At 37.9% G+C, this 26,358-nt stretch overlaps 1 protein-coding gene across 1 annotated transcript in view; it reads right to left on the bottom strand.

Annotated features, from left to right (window-relative positions):
* Window positions 1-26,358, bottom strand: part of ZYG11A (zyg-11 family member A, cell cycle regulator) — a 57,600-nt gene that overhangs the window by 17,950 nt on the left and 13,292 nt on the right. Inside the window, exons 2-5 of the mRNA XM_004273909.4 lie at window positions 25,200-25,365; window positions 12,204-12,955; window positions 2,972-3,112; window positions 785-961 (exon numbers count right to left, since the gene is read on the bottom strand). Coding sequence (XP_004273957.2) covers window positions 785-961; window positions 2,972-3,112; window positions 12,204-12,955; window positions 25,200-25,365 — 1,236 coding nt within the window. The remainder of the gene's footprint in view (window positions 1-784; window positions 962-2,971; window positions 3,113-12,203; window positions 12,956-25,199; window positions 25,366-26,358) is intronic.

The following is a 26,358-nucleotide window of genomic DNA, read 5'->3' on the forward strand; positions in this document are numbered from 1 at the left end:
TTTTTTATTTCAATCAATCTAGGGGGTGTGTAGTGGTACCTAGGTGTGCAGTGGTATCCAAATGTGCTTTTAATTTGCATTTCCCTGATGGCTAAAGATACTGACCATCTTTTCATGTGCTCATTTACCATCTGCCTATCTTCTTTGGTGAAGTATCTGTTCAAATCTTTTGCCTTCTTAAAAAATTGGTTTGTTTGTCTTGTGTCACAAGGCAAACAGTTCTTCACATGCTGGATAAAAGTCCTCTGTCATATACATAAAATGAACATTTTCCCCAGCCCTGGATTACCTTTTCATTTTTTAATGTCTGTGTGTGTTTGAGCAGAAGCTTCTAACTTTGATGAATACCAATTTGTTATTTTTCTTTTATGATGTATGCTTTTTGTATCCTAAGAAAACTTTGCTTACTCTGACATCACGTTTTCTTCTAGAAGTTTTTAGCTTTTATATTATTTAGACCTTTAATTTAGCTTTTATATTTAGGTCTATGATTCAATTCAGTTTAATTTCACACATGATGTTAAGCCTATAGGATGTGCTAAAGTGTTAATAGTAGATGTTTCTGGGTAACTGGTTTCTGATCAATTTAAAAATTTTAAACCCTATTACTTATTTATATTTCTTATTTTTTCTATAACAAACATGAATTCCTTACCTATTTCTCTCTCCCTCCCTTCCTCCCTCTTTCTCTCTCTCTCAGGATGAAAAATCAGAACTAAATAAAAAGTATTTTTCATATATTTGTCCTCAAGTAAGCAGCAGTCAAATATTCAAACCAAATTACCTGCTGGTAATGGGGGAAATTTTTCAGAGCCTTGAAAAGTAGACAGGTAACCTCTGACAACAGACGAACAGGCATCCCCTTGGCCAGGTCCTGGCGTGTTAAGTTGAGGGCACAAGCACTGGCTGTGAACTGCACTGGCAAATCCAATGGATGATTCCTCATTCCTATAGCCACAAGCTGAAGATGAACTTGTTTTTAGTGGCATGTGACAACATTAGCATTCTTTACACAGTCTTATTTTTGTGTTAGTTGTCAAAAATATTTGCTTATTCGGACAAAAAGTAACAGATTTTCCCCTTCCTCGGCATTTATTTTTTAGGACACCAGCAATACCTTTCAATCCAAATGTAGCCATTAACTAGCTGTGTGACTTCAGGTAACTCACTTCCTTTCTCTGGACCTCTGTTTCATCATCTGTGACTTCACAGTCATTTATTGAGCCTCAATCCACCCAAGACATTACGATAAGCACTACAGGGGACACAACATCAATCACTTACACCCTACTCCTGAGCACAAAGCCTTATGAAAGAAATAAGGTATGTTAACAAATAACATTGTAAGGGAGGTCAAAACACGAAGCTGAAAAAAAGCACCAAAAAAGAGGTGTAAGTAAAGTGCTGCCTAAGGTGGTTATGCAGGGAACAATCATTTCTGGTATGGAAGTCAAAGGCTTCATTCAGAGAACGCATTTAGGCAGGGTCTCAGATGGGATCTGGATAGGAGATGGAGGTAGGGGTGGAATGGAGAGGAATTACTAGGGAAGGGAAATGTGATAAGAAAAAACATAAAGTGGACAAAAAGGTGGGATGAGTCCACCAAGAGAAGGGGAAGAAATCTGAATTTGAAATAATCTGAAAAGTGGTAAAACCTAATATTAGGGAGTTCCCTGGTGGCCCAGTGGTTAGGATTTGGTGCTTTCACTGCTGTGACCGGGTTCAATCCCTGGTCGGGGATCTGGGATCCCACAAGCCATGCAACACAGCCACAAACAACAAAAAAACCCCTAACATTAGAAAGGCAACTAGAAGAGAGACTGCGTAAGACCTAGAAACAAATGTAAAATGAAGGTGTTATACTAAGCTTAGACCATACCTGCTCTAACATGCAGGGACAACGTGGTCTGCTTTGTCTATCGAATAGGGATAATCATCCTTACCCACCTCAGAGACCAGTCTGCTGATACATGCATGAACCATGATTTTATGAACTGTTAAGAGACCAGAGTCCCTTACTTTGACACCTACATGAACTCAGACCTGGGATACACTTCTCCTATGGAAAATGTCTTTTTTCTATATTGCTAAACTGCTCTTAGGATTTCACTGGATTGCCATCATCGACAATATAAACATGTATGAAGTAAAATAAACATGATTTTCAAAATCAAAAATCACACAGTCTTAGATATGAAAAGGACTTTTAGAACATCTAATTCAACCTCCTCCTTACAGATGGGAAACAAAGATGCACAGTTTTTTCCTTTATACAGTACCATTTTTAAGTTATGAATAAATCTAATCTCCCATGGTACAGAAATAGCCCTAGTTTTATGGAACTACAAAAAATTACAAATGATAAAAACAAGGTGACTTTAAGACTCTTCATTTTTATGTTACATTTAATTTTAAATAATTGCAGTTTTCCTTCCCAAACCACTTAGAACTTCCAATTACATTTAAAATAAATTCATTCTTCCGTAAACCAAAGCAAAGTTGGCCTGATCGATACTGGTAATTTTACTTTATTCACAAAATAACTTTAAACGGTAGACTTGGTTACCTTCAATTATTGTTATTTTGTTCTGTTCTTATTGGGGATACTGTGTTTTCTTTCAGAAAACCATATTTTAGATTTTAAAGAGTAAAGAAATAAAACAATGTTTAAGCAAAGTGAATTCATGTTTAAAGATTAAGTCCTGCTTTAGACAAAATAGTGCAATGCTTCTAGAATCCCCTGCTCAGACCAAATTCAAAAATTTGAATGATTCTAATTGATTCAGAGGCTCTAAACAAGAGATGTTCTAGCAGTTTAAGCCTAACACCATTCTCCTCTATCTGTGAGGGCACTTTGCCTCACGATAGAATAAGGCATATAAGTTAACCGTATTCATCGTGTCTGATGAACAACTTTAATTGAACCAAATAATAAGTAGTAATAAAAACTACATTTCTGAGGTGCAGTTACCTTTAAAATAGCAGGCATGGCTACTTGCGTTGCAAATGTCTCTGCGAAGAGCTTGTAGAGAGCTTCCTTCATAAAACATGACCTATTCCTGTATCGGCTCAGTGCTTCTGAAATCTGACTCATATTGGCTCCTCCGGCAACCTGGAAAACAAGGATGTTACCAATAGGTTTCACCATTCACCTTCAAGCACAGGCTTTTAGAGCATGTCCAGTGTTTGAAACAACAGATTTTCACTTAAATGTTTTAAGAGCTTTACGATCTTGATCTCATTCAATCATAATTCTAGTAGGTAAAAGTTCTTCTCAACCTCATTTCTACGTGGTGGGTCCAGAGAGGTGATGTACATTGTTAAATGTAACAAACCAGTTAAGTGGTGGGGCCAGATTCAAATACCATCTCCCTACAACTATATTACAGTTGAGACCGCAATTGAATACTAGCTAGCATGGAAATTCTTAAACAACCAATAAATAACCATGAATGCCCGTCTTCTAAGTACTCATATAGAATGAATTAGACAATAAAAGACAGGGAAAAGACCACGTAAAATAACTAAGATGAAAAAGGAGTTAACCAGTTATATAATTAATTAATATTAATATAATTCTTCCTTGCTACCACTGAAGTAATAATTTCAGAAAGTCTATATATAGACTTTGGGTCTGGAGGATAATGGTATCCTCCTGATCCAAACCATCAAATCAACAAAGAATGTAGATAAAACTAGATATTACGCAGTTTTCAGCATTCCTGGGTGGTGAAGAAAAGAAGAAAATAAAGGGGTAAAATTCAGGATCCTACAAAATGAAAAGAAGAAAAACAACCTCTTCTCCACTCCACCATGACCAGTAGTCACATCACCCATTGAAGAAACATCACATCATTAAATTGACAGAAGAGTGCTTTTGAATTAGGAACCCTGTCAATTAAATGCCAATAAATAAAAAGATTCAAACCAATTCCATAAAAAGCTACTGTAAGAAATTTTTTAAAAAGCAAATCTACACATTTCAGCTGAGAAAAACTCTTCCCATAAACCAACAACAAATCAGAAGAAAATTGTAACACAGCACTTTAAACTGAATTAAATCTTCTTAATCAGCATGTTAGGATGTGAAAAAATACCTTCAACAGAAAGATGAAACAAGGGATGATTAAACTCAGGAAAAAGACAAAATCATATCAAACAAAAATTAAGTTACAAAGTACCCAAGGAAGAGTAGAGTTGAATAAATATTTAGTGGAGAAGAAATGCAAGAAATAAACAAGAGAAAGAAATTTTAAGAAAGAAGAAGTAAAAAGGAATCTAAGATTGAGTGCTTATATAGAAAAAAATAAAGAAGATCCAACACACATATACTTGAAGTTCCTGGGGAAGAAATGAACTAATATTTAAAACTACTACCAAGAAAAACTTTCCAGAAATAAAAAAAAGACCTAAATCAATACACTGAAATAATCTACCAGCTACCTGGGAAAACTGACCCAGATCAAGTCTGAGACATAGCACAATATAAGGATTAAATTTAAAGATAAAGAAAAAAATCTTCAGGGCCTTCACATAAAAAGATCAAACTTAGAGAATTAGACTGTCATCAGACTTAACAAGCAACACACAAAGCAATGTAACAGTGGACAAGCATTTTCAAGAAATAAGGAAAAAAAAAAGTAAACAAAGGAGTTTATATCCATGCTTGCAACTTCTAGAGGAAGTATGGACAGTAAATTGTGGTTCAATTCCATAAATTTCAGCTCTTACCACAATAACCGCTGTCCATGCCCCAACCTACCCCCCAGCCACCAGCACGTGCTCCTAGAGCTCCCTGCACTTAGCTTGTGAGAGCCCATGTGGGAAAACGGACCCTGCCCTCCAAATATCAGGGATCCGTGCTCTGATCACTGCTTGCTGCTTCTGATAACAGGTACAAAGAGGTGAGCAGCCACTGTTGTTGCACCCCCACCCCACCAACTGTTCAAAGCCCCTCTCCCACAGCTAAAGTGACTTCCAGGGGATTTAAAGGGCTGCCCCTTCATTGTTTTCTTTTTCCCCTTTTAGGAGACATTAATGCCTATGACATTCAAAACAACTGCATATAAAAAGGAAATTCCAAAGTGACTGCACATGCCCAGGAAAAGGCTCAAAAAAGACCTAAAAAGACCTTAAAGTTTATACTTCAGGCTGATCCTCAACACAGACCCAAAATACAAAAACAATAACAAAAGCATCAAAACCCAGGAAAGGAAAAAAACCTGATTTCCAGAGTTTCCATATTACTAGTTTCAAATGTCCAGTTTTCAACAAAAACAAATCATAAAGCATATTAAAAAATAGGAAAGCATAGTCCATTCAATAGGAAAAAGAAGAAAAATCAAAAGACACAGTCCCTGGGGCTTCCCTGGTGGTGCAGTGGTTAAGAAACCGCCTGCCAATGCAGGGGACATGGGTTTGAGCCCTGGTCCGGGAAGATCCCACGTGCCGCGGAGCAACTAAGCCCATGCGCCACAACTACTGAGCCTGTGCTCTAGAGCCCACGAGCCACAACTACTGAGCCCACGTGCCACAACTATTGAAGCCCGCACACCTAGAGCCCGTGCTCCGCAACAAGAGAAGCCACCTCAATGAGAAGCCCATGCACCGCAATGAAGAGTAGCCCCCGCTCGCCACAACTAGAGAAAGCCCACGCGCAGCAACAAAGACCCAATGCAGCCAAAATTTTTTTTTAATTAATAGTTTTTAAAAATCTTACAATAAAAAAATCAACTCAAAATGGATCAAAGACTTAAATTTATGACCTAAAACTATAAAACTCTTACAAGGAAACATGGGGCAAAATCTTCACAATATTATACTTGGCAGTGATTTCTTGGATATGACACCAAAGGAACAAGCAACAAAAGAAATGCAGACAAACCGAACTTCATGAAAAAAGACAACCCAGAGAATGGGAGAAAATATTTGAAAATCATATATCATAAGGAATTAATATCCAGACTACATAAAGAACTCGTATAACTCAACAACAAAAAAAAACCCCAAGCAACCTGATTTAAAAGTTGGCAAAGGACTTCATCAGATGTTTCTTCAAAGACATACCAATGGTCAATAAGCTCCTTATAAAAGATGCCCAATATCACTGATCAGTATAGAAATGCAAATCAAAACTTCAAGGGATTTCTCTGGCGGCCCAGTGGTTAAGACTCCGTGCTTCCAATGCAAGAAGTGTCGGTTCGATCCCTGGTCAGGGAATTAAAATGCCACAGGCCGCACAGTACAGCCAAAAAAATAAATTAAATAAAAATTAAAAGGGTTATCCCTGTAAAAAGAAAAAAAACTTCAATGAGATACCACCTCACATCCATTAGTATGGCTACTACTAAAAAATTTAAAAACAGGGATTTCCCTGGTGGCGCAGTGGTTAAGAATCCACCTGCCAATGCAGGGGACATGGGTTTGATCCCTGGTCTCAGAAGATCCAACGAGCCATGGAGCAACTAAGTCCGTGCGCCAAAACTACTGAGCCTGTGCTCTAGAGCCCACGAGCCACAACTACTGAAGCCCATGTGCCCTAGAGCCCGCATGCCACAACTACTGAGCCCACACACCACAACTACTGAGCCCATACACCACAACTACTGAAGCCCACACACTCTAGGGACCACGTGCCACAATTACTGAGCCCGCGTGCTGCAAATACTGAAGCCCACACGTCTAGAGCCTGTGCTCCACAACAAGAGAAGCCACCGCAATGAGAAGCCTGTGCACCGCAACAAAGAGTAGCCCCCCGCTTGCCACAAATAGAGAGAAAGCCTGTGTGCAGCAACAAAGACCCAACCCAGCCAAAAATAAATTTAAAAAAAATTTTTTAAAGTCTCTGCTGCTATTTACAATAGCCAGGACATGGAAGCAACCTAAGTGTCCATCGACAGATGAATGGATAAAGAAGATGTGGCACATATATACAATGCAATATTACTCATCCATAAAAAGAAACAATAAAATTGAGTTATTTGTAGTGAGGTAGATGGACCAAACTCTGTCATACTGAGTGAGGTAAGTCAGAAAGAGAAAAACAAATACCGTATGCTAACATATATATATGGAATCTTAAAAAAAAAAAAAAAAAGGTTCTGGAGAACCTAGGGGCAGGAGGAATAAAGACACAGATGTAGAGAATGGACCTGAGGACATGGGGAGGGGGAAGGGTACGCTGGGATGAAGTGAGAGAGTGGCATGGACATATATACACTACCAAATGTAAAACAGCTAGCTAGTGGGAAGCAGCCGCATAGCACAGGGAGATCAGCTCGGTGCTCTGTGTCCACCTAGAAGGGTGGGATAGGGAGGGTGGGAGGGAGACGCAAGAGGGAGGGAATATGGGGATATATGTATACATATAGCTGATTCACTTTGTTATACAGAAGAAACTAACACATCATTGTAAAGCAATTATACTCCAATAAAGATGTTAAAAAAATTTTTTAATGTCTCTGCTAACCTTTAAGAAATAAAAAATTTAAAATTAAAAAACAGAAAATAATATATGTTGGCAAGTATGTGAAGAAAACGGAAAATTTGTGCACTGTTAGTGGGAATGTAAAATTGTACAGCTGCTGTATGTATGGCAGTTCCTCAAAAAATTAATAGAATTACCATCAGATCTAGCAATTCCACTTCAGGATATATACCAAAAGAATTAAAAGCAGGGTCTTGGGAGTTCCCTGGTGGCCTAGTGGTTAGGATTCTGGGCTTTCACTGCTGTGGCCCAGGTTCAATCCCTGGAACTGAGATCCCTCAAGCTGTGTGGCACAGCAAAAAAAAAAAAAAAAAGGCAGGGTCTCAGAGATATTTGTATACCCATGCTTGTAACAACATTATTCACAATTACCAACACAGCCAAAACATGGAAGCAACCCAAGTGTTCATCGATGATAAACAGACAAGCAAAATGTGGTAAACACATAATGGATGTTATTCAACCTGAAAAAGGCAGTATGCCACAACACGGATGAACCCTGAGGACGCTATGCAAAGTGAAATGAGCCAGTCACAAAAAGACAAGTACTGTATGATTCCACTTACATGAGGTAGTTAGAATAGTCAAATTCATAGGACAAAAGTAGAATGGGAGTTGTCAGGGTCCAGGGAGAAGGAGTCATGGGAGTTAGTGTTTAATGGGTATAGAATTTCAGCCTTACAAGATGAAAAGAGCTATGAAGATGAATGGTGGTGACGGTTGAACAAAATTATGAATGTATGTAAAACCACTAAACTATACACTTAAAAAAGATTAAAATGATAAATTTTATGTTATATGTATTTTACCATCCCCTCCCAAAAAACGGGAACATGAACTGACACAGGATGATGTCCAAGACATACTGCTTAGTAAAAAAAGCAAAGTGCAGAGTACATATACTATGCTACCTATTGTGTAAGAAGAGGAAATTTTAAAACCTAAATATATGTGCTTAGTACTTTGACTATACTCTCAGTCAAGAGGGAAAAGAAAGAACTGCAAACACATCTTCAACTTTTTTTAGTAGGTTTGTGTTTCATAGTATAGGTGTGGGACTTCCCTGGTGGCGCAGTGTTTAAGACTCTGCGCTCCAATGCAGGGGGCCCGGGTTCAATCCCTGGCCAGGGAACTAGATCCCACATGCATGCCGCAACTAAGAGTTCCATGCCACAACTAAGGAGCCGGAGACCCGCAACTAAGGAGCCCTCCTGCTGCAACTAAGACCTGGCGCAACCGAATAAATAAATAAATAATGTAAAAGAAAAAAACAAGTAGTATAGGTGTAGCAATTCTGAAACTATTTTATATGTGTTGTAGGATTAAGCAAATGTGCTGACGCTTTTGAGAGCCAAAGTTCTCACTGTGGGAAAGAGAGATACAAATACAGAATGTGGAAGGGCAAAGAACAGTGTGAGGATGGTCATTTGGAAGTATCACTTTTAAACTTACTTCATCTATTTCTTGGCTCTGTTTGCTGAAAGGGCTTAAAAACACATCTAGTACTCAAATATTGGTTTCCTCCTAAAAGGAACCAGGGTTCCTGGGAGAAATGTCTAATTCCAAGGCCAAAACAGAGAAGTATAAGAAGCCTAGAACGTCTTAGTTTGCCAGAAAGTAAAGAAGTACTCAAAATAATAACAACAACAAAAATGGGGGCATGTAAAAACTGACACGGGAGCTCTCATTGGCCAACCTGTGACAAATTGAGCATCACAATAATTAAGAAGAGTAATGAACTATAAATCATTGAAAACATCAGGAATCAATGAGTCCACATTAAGGATACGTTAGACTTGCTAAATGTAGAAAGGAGAGATGGAGTTGGAAAATCACCACTTTGCAACCACTGCAGTAAAGATTGGTTCAGGTAAGAAACATCAATGGATGCTGTATCTAGATCAGAAAGTTTGATGAGGACCAGGATATTGGCATAGTCTTCTAATATCTTATATATTGCTTATTAGTTTCAAGAGGAATAGTATTACCTATGTAGTGTAGAAACAATACAACAGTATATAGATAATATTTTATCTGCACCTGGCTATTTTACCTAGTACCTGAACAATACTTTGACCAAGTGATGAAAAGTAACTTCACTAATGAGGGGCACTGTGTGCTTCATGTTGTAATATACTTGAGAAGGACACAACATCCCTTATGTGGTATTCCGGGCAGAGATGGGAGAACCTGAATATAATTATGAGGAAGCATCAGACTAACCCAAAATGAGGAGTATTCTTCAAAAAAGCCAACAAAACAATGCTGGTCTGTATTCTTCAAAAATATCAATGTAACAAAGGACAGGAAGGACTAAGGAACTCTTCTAGTTTAAATTATAAAGAAATATGACAACTGAATGCAAAAATAATCCTGGACTAAAAGGAAAAATATTTTATAAAGGGCATTACTGGGATAATATATATAGTAGATTATATAAAAGTATTGCATCAATGTTAAATTTCCTGAAATTTGATAGCTGCACCGTGGTCATCCTTGAGACTATCCTTGCTCTCGGAAGAGTCCAAGAGACTATCCTTGCTCTAGGATATACAAACTAAAGTATGTTAAGGGGCAGAGGGGCATGATGTATGCAACCTACCCTCAAGAAAAAAACTCTGTGCGTGTGTGTGTGCACGTGTGTGTACACGTGCATGTAGAGATAAAATATGAAAAAACAAATTTGGAAAAATGTTTAAAGTTAGTGATCTGCAATTTAAAAATAATTTTTCAAGTACTATACATAGATCAACTGCCCAACGACCTACGCATTATTAAGCATCTAAACGCTGGATATATTCTAAAATTTTTTAAAGTTTTGTGATCATCCAGATGTCAGAGCTGAAAGAGAAACAAAGGATAAGCCATAGTAAGGCTAAGCGGAAGACCAGATAGATGCTGCATCACCCTCTCTCTCCAGGGCTTCCTATAGATGTCATTACAAAACAATCCTCAAAAGGGATTCTTGCTACGCCCCACCAGTGGATCAACAAGGATTTCTTAGCAAATGAAAATGTTACATGGCTTTTAATACTAATGGCGGGTGCCCTTTCCACCCATTTTAAAGCAATTAAGTACACGTTGCCCACTCTAACACTGGGTGCAGGAAATAACACATACTTGTTCTGTTAGGTTTTCACTAACACTTAATTTTATCCATTTTAATTTAAGCAAACTTTTGATTAACCCAAACAAAAATACTTAGTATATTTTGCATCTGATTCTAGCAATACATATTTCTCTTAAATATAAGATTTTCTGAAACACACCTTTTAAACTTACCATACCTTACACTCCATGTAAGTCTAGATTAAGAGCTTTAGAGTTTCTTAGTACTAGGAAGATTATGGTCTCTCCTCTCCATCCCCACAATACCCAACACTGTATATAAGGCATAATTTAAAATTTTCAAAATAAACTAAACTTACATGTATACCAGATAAAGTTTACTGAAAGAAGACTTCTCTCATTTTCTTTTGGTGTACCCACTTTGACAGTATCTTAACTACATGCATAATCTGCCTATAGAATATTCTAGCACTTGTCCAATATTACTGTATATATCAGGAGTTGATGTGTTAAAATCTATTTTTTTAAATCACTGTGGTCTTTTGATCATTGTGACACTAAATGCCATTAATCTGAAACTGGCCTAGGTGTTCATTCGTGGTAAACATCTCTACTATACACATTTAATTTGAAAGTTCAAATTATCTATTTGTAGCCTAATGATGTAACTGATGGCTTCCACCTTCATTAACAAGCCAGAAAATTAAAAGGACTTTAAAATACAACAATTGCTATTTTCAAATCAAAAGAATAAAACTGTGAAAACAACTAATGACTGTAAATCACTTTTCTCTCTCACCCTAGGAAAAATTACATACGGTATAATTATTTTTTTAAAGGGGTTCTTTGAAAGTGGTGGTTCTGAACCTCGGCTGCACACTAGAACTACGTGCAAGCTTTCAAAATCCTGATGCCCAGAACAAGTCCCAGACCCATGAAATCAGAATCTCTGGGGAATGGGACACAAGCATCCGTGTATTTTAAAGCTTCCAAAGTGTTTATAATGTACAACTGAGGTAGAAAGCCACTGTTTTAAAAGAGAAATATTCTAGGACATAAATATTTAAATATATGCTGCTTTAAAAACAGCACCATGAGAGGCTATAAACATATTCCAGCAGTGTTCAATGCTTTTTTCTTAAGACTCTTTTAAAAATTGCTTTTTGTCATACCTTCACCAAAAATGGTGTTAGGCATATTGATCACCTGCCTTATTCATTATATTTAGCTGTTACTAGAGGTGAAAACACTAGTTTTAGAGTCACAAAGACCAGGATACAAGTCTCAGCTCTATCATTTAATACTTCTATGACTGTGGATAAGTAGCTTAACTTCCCTGAGCTTCCATTTCCTCATCCATAAAAAACAATGTGCATGACATCTGGCACATAAGAGGTAATGTATAAATGGCTCTGCTTATCATTATCAAACCAGACTCGAAGACGTGGAGGCTAGGACTGTATCTTGTTTAAGGTTATATTTTCACAACTTACCACACAGTAGCTACGCAATAATTCTTAATTAAGCTCCTTAAGAATTTTTTAATCTGTCTTTGTAACCCTAATGCCTAGTACAGATTCTGATATACAACAAAAACTTAAAACTGTTTTGAACAAATGAAGCAAACTTATTTCAGTAAAGAACAAACCCTCAAGTCTTGCGCTGTAGCAAAGAATTCAGAATAACCAGCATCCGTAGCCAATAGTCCCACAAATTGCATCGCAGGCCGCTGCTGTATAAACAGTTCTACAGCTTCATCAGTGATGCAACTGCCCCCAGAAATGTCCAGTGACACAATGTTAGGCAGAATATCCTTCTGCTGTAGCAAATGAAAAGCTAGATCTGACTTGAGTTGCCTGTGATCAGAAATATCAAGGTGAAGCAGACATTTAAGTTCTCTAATGACTGCGAGAATCTGTGGTTTGGTCATGGTCAGGCATTTTAGATAGTGCATTGTAAGAGATCTGAGTCGATCCTTACAGGTGAGGAGTGCAGAGATGTTAGTGACCAGAGTATTAGAGATATCCAAGCTTTCCAGTCTGGGTAACTGAGAAACATTAGCCAGGTCTTCACTATGAAAACAAACACTGAAAACACTTAAGATGCGAAGACCGGTGAGCTGACCAAAGACCAACAGTCTTGAATTGCGAGGGATGCTTGCTGAGTCCAACAGGAGACATCGGAGGTTTTGCTGGATCCAGCTATTGCTGCAGAGTCCACTTAGGATGTCTGGAATTGAGAGGTCAGTGTGTACTGCAGTAGCATCCAGTTCAATGAGTCTGTGATGGCAGAAGGCTTGTATGAACGCAGCTGTAGATATTTTAGCTTTCTGAATACTGACCAGCTTCAGTTTCATTTGGTTGCCTCGGAAAATGCTTGCCGTTCTATCAGTCAGCTTGCCTATAAGAGAACCAGAACCAGCTTGTAATAACAACTAAATCTCATGCCTTTTCCAGGAGGTGTTATGGCCAAAGAACTTTGACAGATGCTAATAATAACAACAATAATGACCTACATTTACTGCTTACTCTGTGCCAAGCACTGTTCTAAACCCTTTACTCAAATCATCTCATTTACTCTTTACAATAACACCATAAAAGAACTATGATTATTACCATCTTATAGCCGAGGAAACTCGAGCTTAAAGAGGTTAAGTAACTTGCTCAAGGTCAAAATGTGTGGCAGAATCAAGTATCAAAACCAGTTTGACTCCAGAGCCCACAGTTTTAACCACAGCAACCTTGTTCACAGAAAAAAAAAGAACAAAATAAAAGAGGTAGGTAAGTATAGGGTATATAATATGAAAACAGCACTAATGACTACTTTTAACCAAATTAGTGCACAGCCTTTGGTAAGTCACTTACCTCTCGAGGCCTCATTTTCCTCACCTGTAAAATGAGTGGGTTATACTAGATTTCATTTAGAAACGATTTACTAAGCATCTTCTATGTGTGAGATCCCATGTTAAGTAATAGGCTCACAAGGTAATTAGACACCTGTGACCATAAAGAATTCAGTCTAGGAAGCATGTCAGGCAAATAAATTATTATAATAATGTATTATATCCAATGGTGATTCATACCAGGTACTGAATTAATACAAATGAGGTTAACATCGGGGAAGGTTTTTAAGATGGAATATCAGTTTCCCAGGGTGAAGGTGGAAGGTGGAAGAACACGCCAAAGACATGGAGGCACAGAACAACAGATTTTTCAGAATGACCCTAAGTAGATCAGTGCTACTGGCCCATAGCGTGCAAGGGGAAGCATGGCTGGAACTGAAAGTGGAGAGGGAGGTAAAAGGCAGATGGGGCCTGTAAACAAAGCCAGGAAACGCAGACATTTACCCTATAAACAATAATGAACAACTCAAAATTTTTAAGCAAAAAAAAAAATGGTCATAATTATTTTTTTAGAAAGACCAATTATGTGATAATGTAACAAGAATTAGGATGGTATTTGATGGGAGTGAGATGGGGCAAGAGATTATTAATGATTTTAATGATGAGAAATGAAAGTTTAAACTGACAGAACCTGGTAGCTGAATGGACTAGGGGAAAGAATTGAGGCAAAAGGTGTATAAGATGGTGCACAAGTTCCCAGTTTGAGTTGGGCTGTGCTACTAAGATAGGAAAAAGGAAACCCCAATATTCAAGGCTTTGAGAAGGAACTTATTACATTTATTCAACAAATATCAAGTGCTCAAGGTATGCAAAGTGCTATGCTACAAGCTGAGGACGGTGAATGAGACAGACATGGCTCCTGCCATCTTGGGGTTTATTTACATCCTAGAAGGAGAACACAGATACAAAAGAATATAAAACAAGCAGAATACCACTAACATTAAAAATGTAGTCAGTGTTCTAAAGGAAACAAACAAGACAAGAATATAATACAGGGGTGGGGAAAAGGAGGAGGAGGACAAGAATCTTCTGTCTCTCGGTGAGGTATGAGGAGGTGACATTTAAGCTGAGACCAAAAGGATATGAAAAGCAAAGGCAGCTGTCATTCCAGACACAAGGAGCGAAAGACCTGATATGGGAAAGAGCTTGGCTTTTTCTGTGAAATGAGAGAAAAGCAGTGTGGCTGAAGCATAGTTGGTGAACGGGATACCAGCATCTGACAGGTTAGAGACAGAGGCAAGAGTCAGACCTTACAGGCCAGGGTAAATAATTGGCATTTTATCCTAAGTACAAGGAGAAGCCTTTAAAGAGTGACAGAGGTGTAGACAGATCTGATTAAGGTATAAGAGGACTGCTCTCTGCCGTGTGGCAGAGCTTGGCGAGGGGCAGAATTGGAGGTAAGGAAACCATTTGGGAGACCAGGGGACAAGTAAGAGAAAGGTGTCAATGACAGGGGCTAGGAGGAAAAGAACATTTGAGGTATGTATTTTGAAGACAGAAAATGTGTCAACAGAATCAAGGGTAGAGGGAGGAGGAATGAAAAATGACTCCTAAGTCACTGAACAACTAGGAAGATTTTGAGATGGGAGGAAATGGCAGTGTAGCAGATGCTGTGCTGGGACACCAGATCACATTTAGAGATAAAGGACTTACTACTTGAGCTGCTGGGAATGCCACCAACTGACAGCCCTCATCTATGGGGACTGCATCAGCTGAAAAGAACTGCTTCACCCATGGTCATACCACTTTCCCATGGAAACCCATATCCCAAAACTGTGTTGGGAGGTATAAAGATCCAGCCCTCACGCCCTAATGCAACACAGATCTGAGTAGTTATTCCACCTGCAGGACTTCCCATAAGATCAGCCGAGGCCTTCTCAGTTCTACATATTTTAAATCTAAAAGACTGAAGCATAAACATTTGGAATTAATCAGCATAGAGACAGTATTTAAAACCATGGGAATGGATGACATGAGAATGTAAGAAGAGGAACAAGGACCAAGTACCAAAAAGCATCTACGTTTAAGATCAAATAGCAGAATGAGGAATAATAGCCATGATAATAACTAACCATTTTTGAATGTTCTGAACATTTTAGATATACTAACTCCCTGAATCCTCATAAAACCCAATGAAGTATGTATTACTATTAGTCATACTTTACAGATGAGATGAGGCATAAGGAGCTTAAGTAACTGGCCCATGGAAATGGTGGCAAACCCAAAGAGTCTGGCACCAAAGCCAGAACTCTTACCCTTTCTGTACTACCCTTCAAGGGAAGCTAGATGAGCAGACAGATAAGCAGCAGCCACTGAGGTAGAAGAAAACCAAAAGAATATGATGATTCAGCAGCCCAGAGAAGAGTTATAAGATATGTAAGAGGCATCCTGGATATGTGGTTCTGGAGCTTAGAATAAAGACCTGCACTGGAAACTCTGGGAAATTCAAGTAGAAGTGGTAGCTAAATCAAACAAAATTACCCAGGTAGTGTACAAAGTGAGAAGGGTACCCAAGACAGAAACTTGAGGAACATAAAACATTTAACGTATATATGGAGAAACAGAGGCATACAAACGAAACTGTGGAATAGTAACCAAGGATAAAATTAAAAAACAGAAAAACAAAGTACTCTAAGCCAGGAAAGTTGAGAGTAATAAACACTGTCATACATACAAGAACCCCTGATGATTTAATAAATCTAGGAAGGTAACAATCATCTATGGCCGCCAAAAGTGAAAAACAACCAGGCAATCAGACTTTATTCACACCCTTAAGAAGTATAGGGCACTACCAAACATCAAACCTGAATCTGATCAAGCCTCTACCTCTAATTTCCAATTTATAGGAATTACAAGGATCAGAGAAACATGTCAAATCATTGCAGTCAAACAATGGTAAAGTCCAGATTGTAGGACACTTTACAAAACAAATGACCAGTTTCTTTAAAAAAAAAGAAAATAACTGGAAAATCCCAAAATACATGGAGATTAAACAACACACTTCTAAATAACATGAGTCAAAGAAAAAATGTGAAGAGAAACTGAAAAATATTTTCAATTAAATGAAAATGAAAACACAACTTATCAATATCTATGGGATGCAGCAAAGGCAGTGCTTAGAGGGAAAGTTATAGCCCTGAATGCATATATTAGAAAAGAAAGATCTAAAATCAATAATCTAAGTTCCCATTTTAGGAAACTAGAAAGAGCAAATTAAATTCAAAGTAAGCAGAAAAGAAATAAGAATTAGAACAGAGGGAGTAACATCAGCAACATGCCAGAGTGAAACACTACCGTGGTCTCTCCCCTTCAATCTACAACCAATAAAACATCCATCAACAATGCACATATAAACAGCTCATACAACTCAATATCCAAAAAACAAACAACTCGATTTAAAAATGGGCAAAGACCTGAAAAGACATTTCTCCAAAGACATGCATATGCCCAACAGGCATATGAAAAGATGCTCAACATCCCTAATCACCAGGGAAATGCAAATCAAAACCACAATGAGATGTCACCTCATACCTGTCAGAATGGCTATCATCAAAAAGAACACAAATAACAAATGTTGGCGAGAATGTGGAGAAAAGGGAACCCTCATATGCTGTTGGGTGGGAATATAAATTGGTACAGCTACTGGGGAAAACATCACGGAGGTTTCTCAAAAAAACTGAACTACCATATGGCCAGCAATTCCACTCCTGGGTATATATCCAAAGAAAAAATGAAAACACTAATCTGAAAAGATACATACATCCCAATGTTCATAGCAGCGTTATTTACAACTACCAAGATACAGAAGCAGGGCTTCCCTGGTGGCGCAGTGGTTGAGAGTCTGCCTGCCGATGCAGGGGACACGGGTTCGAGCCCTGGTCCAGGAAGATCTCACATGCTGTGGAGCAACTAAGCCCGTGCACCACAACGACTGAGTCTTCACTCTAGAGACCACGAGCCACAACTACTGAAGCCCACACGCCTAGAGCCTGTGCTCTGCAACGAGAAGCCACCACGATGGGAAGCCCATGCACTGCAACAAAGAGTAGCTCCTGCTGTATGCAACCAGAGAAAGCCCGCGCGCAACAACGAACACCCAACGCAGCCAAAAATAAATAAATAAAATTTTAAAAAAAATTAAAAAAGACAAGGAAGCAACCGAAGTGTCCATCAACAGATGAATGGATACCAGCCTTACAACAAATGTTAAATGAACTTCTCTAGGTGGGAAACACAAGAGAAAAAGACCTACAAAAACAAACCCAAAATAATTAAGAAAATGGCAACAGGAACATACATAAAGATGAATGGATAAAGAAGGTGTGTATATGTATGTGTGTGTATGTGTGTGTGTGTATATAACATTTATATTTATATATTACATTTTTATATATAATTTTTATATTTATATATTTTATATATTTATATAAAATTGACTACTATTCAGCCATAAAAGAGAACAAACTTTGCCTATCTGCAGCAACCTGGATGGATTCAGAAAGCATGATGCTAAGTGAAATAAGTCAGACAAAGAAAGACAAATACTGTGTGATCTCACTTATATGTGGAGCTTAAAAAAAATACAACAAACTAGTGAATATAACAGAAAAGAAGAAGACACACAGATATAGAGAACAAACTAGTGATTACCAGTGTGTGTATGTGGGCAATAATAGAGGTAGGGGACTGGGAAGTACAAACTACTGGTATAAGAAAGGCTACGAAGATGTACTGTACAACACAGTAAATATAGCCAATATTCTGTAATAACTGTAAATGGACTATAACCTTTAAAAATTATATACAAATTTGAAAATTAAAAAAAGAGGATGAATGATGTACCAAAAAAACCCTATTATCAAAATGGCAAGAAATAAGTACTGGCAAGGATGTGGGAACCCTCATACACTGTTAGTGGGAATGTAGATTGGCGCAGTCACTATGGAAAACAGTATGGAGAGTCCCACAAAATTACAAATAGAACTGCCATATAATCTAGCTATCCCACTTCTGGGTAGTTATCCAAAGAATACAAAAACATTAATTCAAAAAGATACATGCACCCCTATGGTCACTGCAGCATTGTTTACAATAACAAATATATGGAAACAATCTAAGTGCCCATCAACAGATGAATGGATAAAGAAGATGCGGAATATGTACAATGCAATACTACTCAGCCATTAAAAAAAATGAAATCTTAGCATTTCTGACAACATGGATGGACCTTGACGGTATTATGCTCAGTGAAATTAGTCAGACAGAGAAAGACAAATACCATATAATTTCACTCTTATGTGGAATATAAACAAACAAAATAAGAAAAACTAAAGCAAACAGAAACATGTAGATAGAAAAAACAGAGTAGTGTTTATCAGACAGGAAGAAGTGGAGGGGAGGGCAAAACAGGTAAAGGGGATCAACTGTATGGTGACAGAGGAAACTAAATTTTTGGTGGTGGGTACACCATATTTCTATACAGAAGTAGAAATATATTCTGTACGTGTAAAACTAGTAATGTTACAAACCAATGTTACCTCAGATCAATAAAGGAAAAATCAATAAAACCATAAACTGGTTCTTTGACAAGACCAATAAAATCAGTAAGACTCTAGCCAGACTAAAATAAAGAGACAAATTACTAACATCAGAAATGAGAGAGAGGACATCACTACAGATCTCATGGACATTAAAAGGATATGATGGGGCTTCCCTGGTGGCGCAGTGGGTGAGAGTCCGCCTGCCAATGCAGGGGACACGGGTTCGTGCCCTGGTCCGGGAAGACCCCACATGCCGCGGAGCGGCTGGGCCCGTGAGCCATGGCCGCTGAGCCTGCCTGTCTGGAGCCTGTTCTCCGCAAGGGGAGAGGCCACAACAGTGAGAGGCCCGCGTACCACAAAAAAAAAAAAAAAAAAAAAAGAATATGATGGGCTTCCCTGGTGGTGCAGTGGTTGAAAAGCCGCCGGCCAATGCAGGGGACATGGGTTCGAGCCCTGGTCTGGGAAGATCCCACATGCCACAGAGCAGCTAAGCCTGTGCACCACAACTACTAAGCCTGCACTCTAGGGCCCACGTGCCTCAACTACTGAGCCCATGTGCCACAACTACTGGGCCTGCACTCTAGAGCCCATGAGCCACAACTACTGAGCCCGCATGCCACAGCTATTGAAGCCTGCACGCTTGGAGCCTGTGCTCCGCAGCAAGAGACGCCTCCGCAATGAGAAGCCTGTGCACTGCAACAAAGACCCAATGCAGCCAAAAATAAATAAATTTATTAATTTTTTAAAAGAAGGATATGAAAGGAATACTATGAACAGCTCTATGCCCACAAGTTTGATAACCTAAATTAAATGGACCAAATCCTTGAAAGGCACAATCTACCAAAACTCACACAAAAAGAAATAGACAATGTGAATGGATCTGTATCTATTAAAGAAACTGAATCAATAATTAATAACCTTCCAAAACAAAAAGCACCTGGATGGGTTCACTGGTAAATTCTACCAGACATTTAAGGAAGAAATTGTACCAGTTCTCTACAATTTCTTTCAGAGCATAGTAGCACAGTGGATACCTCCTAACTCATTCTTTGAGGCCAGCATTACCCTAACACCAGAACCACAGAGCACCTGGGACTTTCCTGGTGGAACAGTGGATAAGACTCCATACTCCCAATGCAGGGGGCCCGGGTTCAATCCCTGGTCAGGGGACTAGATCCCATATGCATGCCGCAACTAAGAGTTTGCAAGCCACAACTAAGGAGCCTGCATGCCACAACTAAGGAGCCTGCCTGCCGCAACTAAGACCTGGTGCAACCAAATAAATAAAAAATAAAATAAAATAAACAAACCACAGAGCTACTATGAAAGAAAACTATAGACCAATATCTCTCATGAACACAGATGCAAAAATCCTCAACAACAACAAAAAAACCTCAACAAAATATTAGCAAATCAAATCTAACCATGTATTTTTTCTTAGGGTGGGGGGGCTGCATTGGGTCTTTGTTGCTGCACACGGGCTTTCTCTAGTTGCAGCAAGCAGGGGCTGCTCTTCGTTGCAGTGCGCGGGCTTCTCATTGCAGTGTTTTCTCTTGTTGCACAGCACAGGCTCTAGGCACGCAGGCTTCAGTAGTCGTGGCAAGCGGGCTAAGTAGTTGTGGCTCATGGGCTCTAGAGCACGGGCTCAGTAGTTGTGGCACACAGGCTTAGTTGTTCCACGGCATGTGGGATCTTCCCAGACCAGGGCTCGAACCCGTGTCCCCTGCATTGGCAGGCAGATTCTTAACCACTGTGCCACCAGGGAAGTCCCAACAATATATTTTAAAAGTACATGTATATCCTATTTAGCATGAATAACAAAAAGGATTAAAAAACTATTTTCTATACAGAAAAACTACAAAAGATTGACAGTGAAATAGAAGATTAAAACAATTATAAACCAACTAGATCTAACAGAAATCTACAGAACAACTCACCCAATAATGGCAGAATATATATTCTTCTCAAATGCACTTGGAACATTCTCCAAAATAGAGCATATATTGGGCCAAAAAACAAATCTCAATAAATTTTTTAAAACTGAAATAAAGTATGTTCTCAAAGTACAGTTAAATGAATTTAAAAATCAATAACAAAGAAACCTGGAAATTCAAAAGTATTTGGAAATTAAACAATATATTCCTTAAAACGCAGTGGGTCAAAGAAGAAATCAAAAGGGAAAAATCAGAAAATAATTTGAGATGAATGAAAAATAAAGACAACATACAAACACTTACAGGATGCAGCTAAAGCAGTGCTTGAAGAAAATTTATAGCTCTAATTGCATATATTTAAAAAAGAAGCTCTCAAATCAATAACCTAAACTTCTACCTTAAGACACAGGGAAAAGAAAAGCAAACCAAACACAAAATGAGCAGGAGGAAGGAAATAATAAAAATTATAATGAGAATTAATGAAATGGAGGACAGAAAAGAAAATAAAGTAAAAAAAAAAAAATCAATGAAATCAAAAGATGGTTTTTGAAAAGATCAACAAAGTTGACAAAACTTAGCTCTACTGACCAAAAAAAAAAGAGAACTCAAATTTCTAGAATGAGAATTGAAAGGGACAGAACTACTGACCTTGCAGAAATAAAATGAATTGTAAAGAAATATCACGAACAGACTGTATGCTGACAAATCTGATAATTTAAATGAAATGGATAAATTGACAGAATAACACAAACTACCAAAGCTACTGAAGAAGAAACAGACAATATGAATAGACCTATAACAAGTAAACAGATTGAATTAATCATCAAAAAACTATCCACATAAAGAGGCCAAGAGGGCTTTACTGTTGAAATCTACCAAACATTTAAAGAAGAATACATACCAATTCTTCACAAACTCCTCTAAAAAAAAAAAAAGAGAACACCTCCCAATTCATTGAGGTCAGTTTTAGCCTGATGACAAAAATCCATATAAAGACATCACAAGAACAGAATATCACAGACCAAAATCCTTTTAAATTATGGATGCAAAAATCTTCATCAAATTACCAGCAAACTGAATCTAGTAATAAACAAAAAGATTTATACAATGTGACCAAGTGGGATTTATCCCAGAAAAGCATGGATTAACATCCAAAAGCAAATTAATGTAATACACCACATTAAAAGAATAAAAAACAAAACCCACGTGAACATTTCAACAAATGCAGAAAAAGCCAACACCCTCTTCCTGATGAATACATTCAACAAACTAAAATAGAAGGGAACCTCCTCAGCCTGTTAAGGGCAATTACAAAAAACCCAAAGCTAAAATCACTCTTAATGGTAAAAGACTAGATGCTTTCCCCCTAAGATCAGGAAAAGAAAAGGGTGAATGTTTCAATACTTCAACTTTGTATTGGAGGTTCTAGCCAGGGAAGTTGGACAAGAAAATCAAATAAAGGCATCCAAATTGGAAAGGAAGAAGTAAAACCATTTCCATTTGCAGATGACATGATCTTGTATACAGAAAATTCTAAGAAATCCTTTAAACTATTAAAACACATAAATCAATTCAGCAAGTTTCCAGGGTATATGATTAACATAAAAAATCAATTGTAGGGACTTCCCTGGTGGTCCAGAGGTTAAGACTCCGTGCTTTCAATGCAGGGGGCACGGGTTTGATCCCTGGATGGGGAACTAAGATCCTACATGCCGCATGGCACAGCCTAATAAAAATTTTAAAAATAATTTAAAAAAATCTATTGGGGACTTCCCTGGTGGCACAGTGGTTGAGAGTCCACCTGCTGATGCAGGGGACACGGGTTCATGCCCCAGTCCGGGAAGATCCCACATGCCGCGGAGTGGCTGGGCCTGTGAGCCATGGCCGCTGAGCCTGCGCGTCCAGAGCCTGTGCTCCGCAACGGGAGAGGCCACAACAGTGAGAGGCCCACGTACCGCAAAAACAAAAAAACAAAAAAAAACAAACAAACAAAAAAAAATCAATTGGATTTCTGTACACTAAAAATGAACAATCCAAAAATGAAATTAAGAAAGCAATTGTGTAACAGCATCAAGAATAAAATACTTAGAAATAAATTTAACAAAGATGTAAACTTATACCCATAAATTAGAAAACATTGTTGAAATAAATTAAAGATCTATTTTAAATAAATAGAAAGCTCTCCCACGCTCATGTATTAAGGATTTCAGATCGTTAAGATGGTAAAACACTGGTGAAAATAACTAAAGATGATCTAAATAAATAGAAAGACATCATATTCATGGATCAGAAGACTTAATGCTGTTAGGATGGCAATAATCCCCAAATTGATTATACATATTTGATGCAATTCCTATTCAAATCCCAGCTGGACTGTTTGTAGAAATTGACAAGTCAATTCTCAAATTCACATGGAAATATCAGGAACCCAGAATAACCAAAACAATCCTGAAAAAGGTGAACAAAGTTGGAAGACTCACACTTAACAATTTCAAAACTCACTACAAAGCAAACAGTAATCAAGCTACTTGGTACTGACATAAGGATAGACACATCGATCAATGGAATAGAATTGAGAGTACAAAAATAAACCCATACATCAATGGTCAACTGATTTCCAACAAGGATGCCAAGACTATTCAACACAAAAAAAAGAACAGCCTTTTTAACAAATAGTGCTGGGACAACTGTATAGCCACATGCAAAATAATGAAGCTGGACCCTTACACCTCATGCCAAAAATTATTTCAAAATGGACCAAAGTACTAAACATAAGAGTGAAAGCAATGAGACTCTTAAAAGAAAATGTAGGTGTAAAATCTTTAGCACTTCGCAATGGCTTTGGCAATGGATTCTTAGATATGATACCAAAAGTATAAGCAACAAAAGATAAATTGGACTTCATCAAAATTAAAAACTTTTGTGAGTAAAAGGACACTATCAACAAAGTGAAAAGATAATCTACAGAATGGGAGAAAATAACTGCAAACCATGTTTGATGAGGGACATATCTTACAACTCAATAATAAAAGACAAATAACCTAATAAGAAATAGGCAAAAAATCTGAATAGAGCCTTCTCCAAAGAGAAAAAACAAATGGCCAACAAGGACATGAAAAAATGCTCAACATAATTAGTCACTAGGGAAATGCAAATCAAAATCACAATAGATGCCACTTCACATCCACCAGGATGGCTATCAGAAAGTCAGATAACAAGTTTTGGTGAGGATGTGGAGAAATCTGAACTCTTGTAACACTGCTGGTGGGAACATAAAACGGTGCAGCCACTTTGGAAAAGAGTTTGGAAGTTCCTCAGAAAGTTAAACACAGCAATTCCACTCCTGGGTATACACCCCAATCCAGCATTTCCATTTTATCCAGCAATTAATCCAGCAATTCCACTCCTGGGTATACACCCAAAAGAAATAAAAACATATGCCCACACACAAATGTGTACACTAATGTTTATAGTAGCATTATTTATAATAGCCAAAATGTAAAAACAACCCAATGTTCATCAACTGAGAAATGAATAAAAAGGGGTATATCAATACAGTGGGATATTATGCAGCCATAAAAATTCAGTCGTGATTGATGTTACAACATGGATGAACCTTGACAATGCTATGTTGAGTGAAAGAAGCCAGACACAAGAGGCCACATGTTGAATGATTCCATTTATATTAAATGTTCAGAAAAGGCAAATCCGTACAGGTAGAAAGTAGATTATGACTGCTTAAAATTAGGGTGGAATGGATAAGGAGATTTTTTTTAAGGTGATGAAAATTGACTGTGATGATGGCTGCACAAATCTGTGAATATACTAAAAAAGTAAAAAATAAAAAAATAACTGAATTGTATACTTTAAATGGATGAATTATACAGTACGTGAATTTTATCTCAATAATGTGTTACCCCCCAAAATTTTTCATTAAGAAAAAACTGTAACATCGCAAATTAAACATAGCTCTTTGAAAGCCCCACTACAATAGGAGGTAAAGGAAAAAAATTTAAAGGTTCATATTCACAAAGAAAAGAATGGGAGATGAGACTATAGCAAGAGCAGGGCAAGCCTAGATGCAAGACAATTTCCACCAAGCGATCCCAGAAAGATTCGGAGAACCAACCTCCACACAAATAAAATGGGAATAACTTCTGTATTTCTCACCGGGTTGCTGTGAGGAGCAAAACAGGAATTATATGTGAAAGTGCTTTTCAAATAGTAAAGTGCTATAAAAGTACACTATAAAGGAGCCTTATCATTACCTTGCCAAGTCATGACCCCAACGAATTGATCAGCTAATTCCTGAGGGAAACTCCAATGCTCCGGAAGACAAAGTGTTCCATCAGATCTTTCAGAACACAATTTCTCCAGGTTAGCAACCAGGACGTTCAGGCAGATGTTGACCAAAGAGTAGGGAGACGCCTCCTCCTAGCAAACAAACCCCCAAAGAAATTTGTTAGAACACATCTATAAAAATACAACATAAAAGTGGTCATGCCATACATCAAACTACTTAATGAGGATATCTTAAGATACATTTTCCTCACTCTAATGATTTATATGTAATAAAACTACCTTATTCCAACTATTAACTGAATGGAAGACTTCTATCTGTTGTAGCTTCTGTTGTATCTTTAAAAAAAATTAAGTTCTCTCAACCCTTCACTTATCTCCTGTTCTCTGCCAGCCACTGAAAATACAGGGATGAGTAAGATATAGTTCTAATCCTTTTGGAGCTAACAGTTTAGTGTGGAATACATCCAATAAATCTGACAACTTCATACAACATAAGGGACTAATCAAGCAGAAATCACATGGTCATTCATTCAATAAATATTTATTGAATGATTACTACATGCCAGAGGATAAGAAGGCCTGCCTATTCCCACCCTCATAAGTGTTCACACTGTAAAAGGTTGCTATACCCAGGAGGTTGTAGAAGAATTAGAACTGACAGATGTAAAACATCTTCTCTAAGAGACTAGCATTTGTTCATTCTACAAATATTTGAGGGACTTCCTGGTGGTCCAGTGGCTAGGACTCCATACTCCCAATGCAGGGGCCCTGGGTTCGATCCCTAGTCAGGGAAGTAGATCCCACATGCCTCAACTAAGAGTTCGCATGTTGCAACTACAGATCCCACATGCTGCAACCACGACCCGGTGCAGCCAAATAAATAAATTTTTAAAAACATATATTTGAAAGGTATGGCACTCAGACATGAAGAGAGAGTGATTAGCCAGAGACTGCATTTTTGTCAAAGGTTTCAACATGCAATACATTCACTGACCTCCACCTCACTTTTAACTGATTAAATTCCCTCCATAGTCCGAAGTATAAATTACTCCTTTACACATATCCTCAACTCCTTGTTCCCTCTCCTCCATTACACTCTAAGACATTCTCCTGGAAGAACTTCAC

The sequence above is a fragment of the Orcinus orca genome, chromosome 1, assembly GCF_937001465.1.
Source record: "Orcinus orca chromosome 1, mOrcOrc1.1, whole genome shotgun sequence".
Classification (NCBI taxonomy): Eukaryota; Metazoa; Chordata; class Mammalia; order Artiodactyla; family Delphinidae; genus Orcinus; species Orcinus orca.